The sequence below is a fragment of the Setaria italica genome, chromosome II, assembly GCF_000263155.2.
Source record: "Setaria italica strain Yugu1 chromosome II, Setaria_italica_v2.0, whole genome shotgun sequence".
NCBI lineage: Eukaryota > Viridiplantae > Streptophyta > Magnoliopsida > Poales > Poaceae > Setaria > Setaria italica.
The window spans coordinates 7,808,814-7,820,635 of record NC_028451.1 but is presented as its reverse complement, the minus strand read 5'-3'; the positions used below and the strand labels follow the sequence as shown (position 1 = coordinate 7,820,635).

Below are 11,822 nucleotides of genomic sequence, written 5' to 3'. Positions count from 1 at the left end.
AAATTAAAACATATCAAGAATCTACTTAAAAACTAGTAGCAGACATGAAACAAAAGCTCAACCACTAGTCAGTGAAACAGAGATATATATATATACTAGCTGAGCCAGTTTTCCAGATGCCACCACAGTATCCCTTATAACAAAATAATGACTCTGGCATACTCGCCTTATTTTTTCTGTTCTTTTTAGTGATGAATTTCTATAAACTAGAGGTATTTCGACGAACTATCAGAAAACTGCCTATGTTTTAACTGAGTTTGTCCAGCTAGAGCATAAGATGCAAGAGGACCTCCGCATCAACTTTCTTCACATCTGCACGCTGCAGAACCAAACTCCTCGATGTTGTCCGACAAAAGAAGTGGCTAGCATAAAAGGGCACAATCATGTCATAAGATGACGGCAACAAATTTCACCTGCAGTTGACATCCTCTGCAACTGCATGCAAACTGTCGCTCATCATCAATTGATCACCATCACAGCTAACATACAGTCTCCTTGCCCATATATACTTACCAGTCGCTGGACAGGAGAGGGGGACCAGCGCCTGGCTTCCTAGGTAGATGCATGGCACCATGTGCTTAGTGGAGGCCATGATACCACTAACCATGGACAAAAGTTTAATTCAAATGGGGCCTTAGTGGTAGTCCACTCTCATTAGAACTATTCTCAGGTAATGAAATCACAGAAAATGCGGGAATATATGTTGCCAATTATTATGTTGTGCCCTGAAGTAGGTCATAGGAAATTTGAGTTTCAAAGGTTCGTAATGTATTTATAGCTTTTGAAAGTTACTCTGAAACTTATGAATAGAATATTTCTCTTGAAGTTGCAGCATTTTCACAATTTTGTTTTAATTTTCCTAGATAACTTGTTGACCCTTCTTCATACTGCTGCTGGCACGGGAGAGTGGATGTATCACCAAACCACGAGGACGGAAACAGAGCAAAGATCCAAAAACGAAAGGTAATTAGCATTTCAACACCCGGTAGCTGAAGTCTTAACAATCAGCACTAATACTATATGATATAGCATGTTCAGAAACTGAATGTTATTTTACACCCTTTGACAAGGAAAAGGAATTCAAAAGAATTACCTGACAACTGATTTGCAGAAACAAAATTTGAAGTCAACCCGCCGATGGGATCTTGTAAACTTTTAGCTAAGGTTGACCTCCTGATGAGAGTCAGTACTAGAGTTCACTAGTTGCTTAACTTGCACAGGGTTGACCAATCTGCCATCAACCACTTCCATATTCCACAGCCGAAAATTCGGTTGGATTCCTCATCACTCTCGACCTCTCCTCGTTTCAGAACATGTTGGTGTGAAAACACAACTGATCTAGTAATCTTATTCTAAGTTTATGTATTGGACTGACTAACACACAGCATTGCGGGAAAAAAGTAATATATCTCACAATCATGACTTCAGCGAGGATTCCTTATTGGATGTTAAAGAATAAACCTCACCAGCCTGTCAGCGTTGAATATCCACTGTAATCTTGATCACAATCTTCAGGGGGGCGTTTTCTTTTCACCGAATCTTGACTACTTTAAGGTTTGCATTTCGCATACGTTCTTAGACCCCCATCATTGAGGCCACAAACTGGGACGGTTCACTTCCATGAACCTTTGAAAGCTTTTATTTGTTTGTGCTGTTGGTATGGTTGTTCTCTGCTAGGATGTTTGGTGAATGTGCTATATGCTACTTTGAACACAACTTCTCCATCTCGGCTGTACTCGAATATAAATGGTCTTCTCTATGCTGCGCCAACCAACCATCGTTGGTTCATCTTTAATTTCATCCGAGATTCTGATGGTGAACTAAATTAAATGTATGACAGGAAGCATTTTAGTATAACACCCCCACGATAGTTTTGGCCTCTTGATTAGAGGCGCTGGAGCTTTACTTTTTGCAAATGTCAAGGAGACCTTAAACTGGTTGCTTAGATTCCTTGTATTGAAATATGTTCACCCAGGTTTAAGTTTTCAACTCGGTATGGATGTTCGTATTTAAAAAATATATATATCTTCAATAGTAAGTGAAATACTGTCGACAGCAAAATGCATGTGACCACTTAATCAGTCTACGATCTAACAGCTCAATTTTCTAGAGACATTGCTAGGAGCGGAGTATGTACGCGTGTATTTATAGGGATAAATTTGAACTTCGGCAAATGGTTTTCCTAGTTCAGTGATGCACCATGCATGAGCTATTTGAGTTAGAAACATTCACTTAGCCAATCTTACATTTACTAATTGGATGTTCCTTTTAAAGCCTCCAGGTGAAGCCATCTAGGATTCCTAGGTAGACACTCTAGAAAAAGAGAGAAATCTTAGAAATTCTCAAAAAAAGTAAAACATCCGACCATCAATCGATAGATTCAAATCATCATTGCCATTGGATCTATTATGTTTTTAAAAAATTACCCACCTATGCTATTATAAAAATAGCCTAAAGTAACCCTCTAAATCTATATATAAATTACCCACATCTGCCATTATATAAAATAAACTAAAGTAACCCCCTAATCTTCATCAAAATTACCCAGTTATACCATTATAAACAATATTTAAAATAACCCCCTAATTTGCAACTGAATTGCCTACCACTATTATTTAAAAAACTTAAAGTAACCCTTAAATTTGCATCTATATTAACCACAGATGCCATTATTAAAAAAATATGAGGTAACTCTACGTTTTAATCAAATAACCTTAATTAAAAATACACAGCAATATATAATTCTAAATCCTCTATATCTTGCACTATTGGTATACGATATAATAATTAAGGTCTATATGCATGATATGTGTCACCATTTATAAGGATATAAATATAATAATTAAGATCTATATGCATGATGTGTGTCACCATTTATAAGGATATAAAGTGATGGGAATATAGATTTCTATGCTAAAATTGTATCTCAAACTTAGGGTTCATTAAACAAATTCAAGCGCATACCTGCGATCCAAAGTGAAAAGTTAAAGATCATAAATGTGGATGATAATATTATAGAGTAATTACTAACTAAAACCTATCACAATAGATTGAAGATATTAAGTATATATCTACATAAGCATTGTGTGTTCGAATATTTAACAAACGAGAGCTAACTTATGGTAATAATTTTTTAGCAATGTAGTCTCATGTTTTTTTCCATTGGAGGCTCCACGTTAGTTCCCACGAGACAAGCTAGAAAAAAGAGACAAATTCTTATAAAAATTAAAAACATCAAACACCAATCTTGTAAACTTTAATAATCATAGCTTTCTAAAAAGTTACCTATGACTATCATTGTGAAAATATTCAAAAATGACCTCTAAACCTATATTTCAATTACCGAACTCAGCTATTATAAAAAATAATCTAAAGTAACTCCATAACCTTCATCCAATTTACTAATACACATCATTATAAAGTATAATTTAAAATATCATTCTAAAATTTTATCACGTATGTCGTTATTAAAAATAACCTAAAGTAAACATCTAAATATTAATATAATTATCTTCATGTGCATCGTACAGAAATTTCAAAAAGTAAACTAATACATGATTTTATATTACCTATTTATGTCATTGTTAATATAAAAATACTAAGTTAAAGTATATATACACATGATGAGTGCCACCATTTAGACTATTTATACATGTATGTGAGGAATCGATAAAAAATATTGATATGTATGCTAAACATAATGTATGGAGGATTGGAGATGTGATACAAAATGAAAAAAGTATGAATATGGATGAAAAAGTGCATTGAGTAACTATTAATTAAAAATCAATCACAACTGGACAAAGATAGGTACATATCTATAATACTTATATTGAAGTATTGAAAAAAAATTTGATTATTAGCTAGGAGTTTAATTTCTAAATAATTTTTAAATACAATAGCTTCTAAAAATATTAGCCCGTGCGGGAGCACAGGTTGATGGACTATCTTACTATTACTAATTGGAGGCTCCTTTTGAAGCCTTCAGGTGAAGCCACCAAGGATTCATAGGTGGACACTCTAGAAAAAGAGAGAAATCATAGAAATTCTCACAAAAAAGCAAAACATCCGACCATCAATCGATAGATTCAAATCATCATGGCCATTGGATCTATTATGTTTTCTAAAAAATTACCTACCTATGCCATTATGACAATAGCCTAAAGTAACCCCCTAAATCTATATATAAATTACCCACCTCTGCCATTATATAAAATAAACTAAAGTAACCCCCTAATCTTCATCAAAATTACCCACTTATGCCATTATAAACAATATTTAATAAAACCCCCTAATTTGCAACCGAATTGCCCACCACTATTATTTAAAAACTTAAAGTAACCCGTTAAATTTGCATCTATATTACCCACACTTGCCATTATTAAAAATAACATGGTAACCCTACGTTTGAATCAAATAACCTTAATTAAAAATATACAGCAATATATGATTCTAAATCTTCTATATCTTGCACTATTGCTATACGATATAATAATTAAGGTCTATACGCATGATCTGTATCATCGTTTATAAGGATATAAAGTGATGGGAATATAGATTTCTATGCTAAAATTGTATCTCAAACTTAGTGTTCATTAAAGAAATTCAACCACATACCTGCGATCCAAAGTGAAAAGTTAAAGATCATAAATATGGATGAAAATATTATAGAGTAATTACTAACTAAAATCTATCACAATTGGACGAAGATATTAAGTATATATCTATATAAGTATTGTGTTCGAATATTTAACAAATGAGAGGTAGCCTATGGTAATAGTTTTGTAGTAATGTAGTCTCGTTTCTTTTTCCATTGGAGACTTCGCATTAGTTCCCACGAGACAAGCTAGAAAAAAGAGAGAAATTCTCATAAAAATTAAAAATATCAAACGCCAATTCTGTAAACTCTAATAATCATAGCCATTGATCTATTATATTTTAAAAAAAGTTACCCACCACTGTCATTGTGAATATTAAAAAAAATGAGATCTAAACCTATATCTAAATTACCGAGCTCAGCTATTATAAAACATAATCTAAAGTAACCTCATAATCTTCATCCAATTTACTAATACACCTCATTATAAAACATAACTTAAAATGCCATTCTAAAATTTTATCTATGTTACCCATGTATGTCGTTATTCAAAATAACCTAAAGTAAACATCTAAATCTTAATCTAATTATCTTCATGTGCATCTAATTATCTTCATGTGCATCATACAGAAATGTCAAAAAGTAAACAAATATAGGATTCTAAATTACCTATTTATGTCATTGTTAATATAAAAATACTAAGTTAAAGTATATACACATGATGAGTGCCACCATTTAGACCATTTATACATATACATGCGGAATCGATGAAAAATATTGATTTGTATGCTAAACATAATGTATGAAGGATTGGGGGTGTGATACAAAATGGAAAAAGTATGAATATGGATGAAAAAGTGCATAGAGTAATTATTAATTAAAAATCAATCACAACTGGACAAAGATAGGTATATAAGTATTATGTTGAAGTATTGGAAAAATAAGAGATTAGTAGGTAAAAAATTTTGATTATTAGCTAAGAGTTTAATTTCTAAATAATTTTCAAATACAATAGCTTCTAAAAATATTAGCCCGTATGGGAGCACGTATGGGAGCACGGGTTGATGGACTAGTGTTAAAAATGGAAGGAAAAGATAAATACAGTCATGGTCTGAAGACAAAGGATCTACCCCAGTACCCCTACTCTGTCATGTCAGGTGAGATGGGCGAACAAATTTGTGTGACTACGGGCGTGTTTGGATCTTTGGGCTAAAGTTTAGCACTTGTCACATCGAATGTTCGGATGCTAATTAGGAGGACTAAATATGAGCTAATTATAAAATTAATTTCAGAAGCACTAGGCTAATTTGCGAGACGAATCTATTAAGCCTAATAATCCACCATTAGCAAATGGTTACGGTAGCACCACATTGTTAAATCATGGATTAATTAGGGTTAATAGATTCATCTCGTGAGTTAACCTCCATTTGTACAATTAATTTTGTAATTAGCCTATATTTAATACTCCTAATTAGTATCAAACATCTAATTTGATAGGCTAAAGTTTAACCCTGGAAAACAGACACCCCTAAGTGAGTGATACTTTGCCAAAGTCAAACATCATGACCTCCAACTGCCCATGCTCTGACCCGTTCGCATTTATGGCCACGTACACTCCAAGAGCTCCCTCGCCCAGTCGCTCCGGAACCCACACGACATGCTCTGCCTCGCCGCCTTCCTCCTCCTCGTGCTCGCGCCGCCACCCGCCGCCGCCGCGGCTAGGGCAGCGGCCGCGCCTGGCCCGACGAACGATGCGCCGTCGTGCCCGTACGACCTGGCCACGGCGGCGCGTATGATCCCGCGTGAGTGCCACGCGAACTCCACGGCGGCGCCAGGCGCCACGGGCTGCTGCTGGTACGTGTTCGCGGCCTACATCTTCGCCGCCGCCGATCACGCCAACCGCACCGGCGAGGCCTTCCTCCCGCGCGATCCCGCGGCGGCGTGCTCCGACGCCTTCGCCGCCGCGCTGCTCGCCGGCGGCCTCGTGTCGCGGTCACTCCTCGCCGCGGACGGCTCCTGCGACCTCACCGGCGACCCGGGCAAGCTCGCGGCGGGATCGCGCCCGTGCCAGCTCGCCACCATCGGCGGCGTGCGCGCGCTGGCGCCTGGCGCGCTGCCCAATGCCACGCGCCTCTGCGCCGAGCCGGGCCAGAGCGTCGGGCCCGGCACGCCGGGATGCGCCGCGTGCCGCGGCGCGGTGATCGCCACCACCTACGAAATGCTGGCCAGCGAGCGCACCAAGGAGTTCGTGCCATGCGGGATGGCGGCCACCGTCGCCATCTGGTCGGCCGCGCCGCCGCAGCTGGAGCGCTACAGCGCCTACGCGCTCTGCATGCTCCAGGTCCTCGAGAACGTCAACAGCCTCGGCACCGGCGACCTCGTGCCCTCGCCGCCGCCGCCTGCTGCCGCCTCGGCCACCCTGTCTCCTCCCGCTCCGACCGCTTCCAGCTCTTCCTCCTCGGGCAGAAACACCGTCCGCATCGCCGCCAGCTCGGCGGCGGCAGGCGTGGCGGCCGTCGTTTGCATCGCCCTCGCTGCCTTGGCAATTACAAGGATCCGTCGTCGGCGTAGGCGGACTGCCGGGAACAGCGAGTGCAGCGACGACGACGACTCGGTGGCATCGCTGCCGCCACTACCGCGCGAAGGCCTGTACATCTTCACCAAGGCGGAGCTGATGCAGGCGACGAACGGGTACGACAAGAAGCTCCTCCTCGGCACCGGCGGCGCCGGCAAGGTGTACCTCGGGCACCTCCCGTCGGGGCAGCGCGTGGCCATCAAGAAGATCTACCGCGCCAAGAAGGTGTCCGAGTTCTACGCCGAGGTGGCTGTGCTCGCCAAGCTCCGCCACCGCAACCTCACCACGCTCGTCGGGTACTGCCTCGGCGGCGGCGACCACGCGCTGGTGTACGAGTACATGGCCGGCGGCAACCTGTGGCGCGCGCTGTTCCAGGGCGAGCTGCCGTGGCGGCGGCGCCTGGAGGTGGCCGTGGACGTCGCCGAGGGGCTCGCGTACCTGCACGGGTTCCGCGACGGCGCCGTCGTGCACCGCGACGTCAAGCCGACGAACGTCCTCCTCTCGGAGTCCGGCGCGGCGAAGCTGTCGGACTTCGGCGTGTCGCGGATCGTGCCGGAGGGCGGGACCCACGTATCGACGGAGATCCGCGGCACGCGCGGGTACGTGGACCCGGAGAGCTTCAGCGCGGGCCACGTGTCAGAGGCCGCCGACGTGTACAGCTTCGGCGTCGTGCTCCTGGAGCTCGCCACGGGGATGCGCGCCGTGGTGCCGACGCCGTCGGGGGGCGCGGAGTCCATCGTGCAGGCCGCGCACTGGGCCGTCACCGAGGCCGGCGGCGAGGCGGGGCCCGCCGCCGAGGCCATGGTGGACCGGCGGCTCGGGCCGGCGTGGGACAGGCCCACCGTGCGCGCCGTGTTCGCGCTGGCGTGCCGCTGCGTGCGCCCTTACAAGCACGAGCGGCCGGAGATCACCGAGGTGCTCGCCCTGCTCAAGGGCATGCTCGCCGATTACAACGCGCGCCTCGTCAACGGCGAAGGCGACGCATTGTTGCCCGACGGCGAGGGTTCGGAAGTCACGGCTTCGTCGTCGGCCGCGACGCCCGAGCCGGCGTCCATGCCGTCGACGTCGTCATCCACGGTCAACACCGAGGTGATGTCAACGCCGTCGCTGCAGGGCGTGGCGTAGCGTTGGCTGACAGGACCCCGGTCGAACACTTGGCGGTTGGCCCGACGGCGCCAATCAGGACAAAGTAGCACATCAGTATCGAATGTTTCCCAACTACTCGACTGTTTGGAGATGATCCAGTGGTGCTGTGATTTGATATTCAAGGCTTTGTTTACATGAAAATTGAAAAAAGAAGTCTTAATTATTCCATCAGTGACAATGAATGTAAATTTTCTCCAATATTTGTGATGAACTGTAAATTTTGCTTGATATTTCAATGAACATGACACAATATACTAAGTAGGAAAAATTGCCAATTGTTTGTATCAGAATGCATCAATAACTAATAGCAACTAGTTGAACTTCGCCGCTTACTTGAGTCACGCAAGAAAAACAGCAAAGACAGAAATGCGTCCGATCGCAATATACTCCCTCCATCCCAAATTACATGTCATTTTGACATTTCTAAATTTATAACTTTTAGTATGTATCTGGATATTGGTCATATTTGGCATGGTTCCAACTCCAGTCTAGAGCTGGGTGGAGCCAGCCAAACACTTTTAGAGCTCTAGTTTATTTCTTTAGAACGCCTCTTTAGCAACCCAAGGATCACGAATATAAACATAAACATGAAGTAGCCGGTGCTACGGCTCCCTCTCCACCCCTTCTTGTGCGCCACCACCGGGCGCCGGCTGCCCTGCTAGCAAGGCCTCGCGGGGGTGCAGGCGAGAGGAGGAGTAGAGGTGTGGCCCAACGGCGCGGCAGCACGAGGAGGCCCTGTGGCCGTGGGTGGGAGGAAGAAGATATCCTTGGAAAAAAAAAAGAAATAGGGATTGAGAGGATAACAGATGGGGTCATGAATTGGAAAAAAAAAGGCAATAATCCACCCCAGAAATCCTCTTTTTTGAGCTGGAGGTTACCTCCTAGCCAAACACCCTATCTGAACAGCTCTAACGTGGAGTTGGAGCCACGCCAGGGTCATAGTATATATTTTATATTTAGATATATAGCGAAATTTATGAATTTAGAAATGCTAAAACGACTTACAATTTGGGATGGAGAGAGTACATTGGATCAAAATAAATTCGGTCAGTATCCTCAGTTCGCAATAGTTGCTGAATTGACCGTTGATCGATGGTTCTACAGTAAGACCCAAGCGGTCGATCTTTCTTTTATGGTCATCGGCATCCTCGTCTGAATTTTTATTGAGGGAGTGTGGCAAGCTGCAAACTACAACAGCAGCATACCACACCAGCAGCAAGGAGAACAGCTCCTTCAACGGCTACAGAATCAAGTTCAAGACTTGCACACCCAAAGCCAAAAGGCATGTCTCCATGGCCTGGTTTTTGCAAAGCAAGACACATAAGCGCACGTCAAATGTTTGTAAGGCAATTCTCTGATTTGACAGCCAAGGTTTTTAAAACATGGAAGAGGCATTTGCAATCCACTAGTACCAATATTATATGGTTGAGGGCAAAAATCATGTCAATGTGTGGATCATGTTTAGAGTATTTAGGAATGTCTAAAGGCAAAAGTGAACCAGAACTGGGTGGCCTCAGAAATGGTTGTAAAAGTTTCTCCCTCTAATCCTTGGGACCAACCTTACCAACACCAGTTCTTTTTTTAGCCGCCCCCAGCCTTGATCTCCCTCATTCTGGTTGCATAAATGGAAGGGATATAATAGAATAAGCCGAATTATCCTCAGGTGGAATTGCATATTGATAATGCTATAATCATTTCATCTCCAGCTTAAGTAGTGTTCATCGGCTCAAATTCATTCACACTTCATGACTATTAAACTTTAGCTTATATTTCTTCCTATGAAGGGGCCTAGCATTTCATTTGTGAAGGGGCACTCATGGTAACAAAAACGTTCTTAGCAAATTTTGAACGGGAGCATGTGTGCCCGTGTCCGCCCCTGCCTGAAGTCCAGTAAATCTTACTTACAAACTTAAGTACCACCAACAATATCAACCTGAAAAAAACATAGTCCACAAGCTAGGCAGTAAGGTCTGGGCATGCCTCTAGCATTGTGTCAGCAACAAGACTAAGGTTACCAATTTTTGTACTAACCATGAAAGTAATTAACAAATCATTTTAGCACTTGTGGGCTACACCGTTTTCGTTAGTGCAGTAAAAAGAAATGTACCAGATTATAAAAAAAAAGCAATCATTTTAGCAGTTGTGATGCTACACCATTTTTGTTAGTACAGTAAAAAAAGTACCAAAATTAAAAAAAAAGCAAAACAACGTCAGAAAAAGTGGGATTTGAACCCAACGCCCTCGCCTCGCTAGAGGAGCGGAACTTGAGTCTGCCTTAAACCACTCGACCATCCTGACTTAGATGTCAATCTCTTAATAGATTTTGAAATTAAAGCCAATGTTCCTGATCATGGTCGCTCCTCAACCCTCGTAGTTGTGATCTTTTTTTGCGAGGCACTCTCATAAGGTTTTCGAGCCTTTGATTGCCAGCTTGTTGGCATTGTGTTTGTGAGCTGTGTGGCTTAGCTGCCAGCCTGACTACACCGCCACGCAACGCTAGAGTAGTGCGCGTCTCTGCCCGTCTGCCTCGTGAGATGACGTTGCACTATGAGCGTGACACTTCATACGGCTAAATTCGATGAAACGGCTACTACGCACATTTGCAGCTGCCGTTTGACCATCTAGAAGGCCACCCAGCGCTTAAATTTGGCATATGCGCGTATTGTATTTGCACCGTGTGCTTCAAGTTTTTCAAACAATGGAAATCGATCTTCAATTATTAATGAGATCGATTTTCTAGCTTGGTAAAAGATTTTATTTGTAAAACGAGTATTTAAAAAGTTGGGGGCACACATAGAAATTCATCACATGGTGCGAGTGAGCAATGGTTTTTGATCCGCTAGATTTAGATCTTGTTTGGATCCATCTTATATCGTGGGTTGTTAAAATTGGATTGTAAAAGCGAAGGGCTATTTAGATATTTGAACTGTACGTACATGTGTGGTGATTAGATCATACAATTTGGTACAAATTTGGCATGCACCGGCTCTTTGGTGGCTGGATTGGCGGAATCTTCTGTGTTTGGATCAACTTGATCTAGTTTTTAAAAGCTAGACCCACAATATAAGTGGAAACAAACAAGACATTAGCATATAAAAGTGCCTTTAGATCCCTCGCCTGGGCTGGCTGGGCGAGCAATCCTTGCATTTGGATTCCTTACCTAATGCCTTGGGGCTTGTGAAAAAAGTTTTTTCTTTGATTTCTGAGCGAGCTAGTTTGGCTCTTCTTCGCCGGCAAGGAAACCAAAGGTGCCCTGAATCCGTGATGTGTGCTCGATTGAACCAGCACTCTTAATTCAATGTGGTGAGATAAACGTACAAAAACAGCATCACGAGCTCATCAGCTCAACGATTTCTCGATGCTACACACTGAAACAATTAGCATGTTCGTTTCAACTTATCAGCTATCAAACAGTGTTTTTCTCTCATAACAAATTAGCCGTTTCAGCTTTTCAGCCGACTTATAAGTCCAGCCGAAGAAGCCGAATATCTAATGCTACGCACT

The 11,822-nt window shown here is 42.8% G+C and overlaps 1 protein-coding gene across 1 annotated transcript; it reads left to right on the top strand.

Moving 5' to 3' along the window:
• Nucleotides 1-6,389: 6,389 nt before the first annotated feature.
• On the top strand, nucleotides 6,390-8,297 carry LOC105913552 (probable serine/threonine-protein kinase PBL28). The gene has a single exon (XM_012843575.1). It carries the CDS (start codon nucleotides 6,390-6,392, stop codon nucleotides 8,295-8,297), a length of 1,908 nt encoding a protein of 635 aa, XP_012699029.1.
• The last annotated feature ends 3,525 nt before the right edge of the window (nucleotides 8,298-11,822 follow it).

Excerpts from the sequence above, each read along its gene's own strand:
- LOC105913552 (XM_012843575.1), top strand. The coding sequence starts at position 6,390 with ATGATCCCGCGTGAGTGCCACGCGAACTCCACGGCGGCGCCAGGCGCC.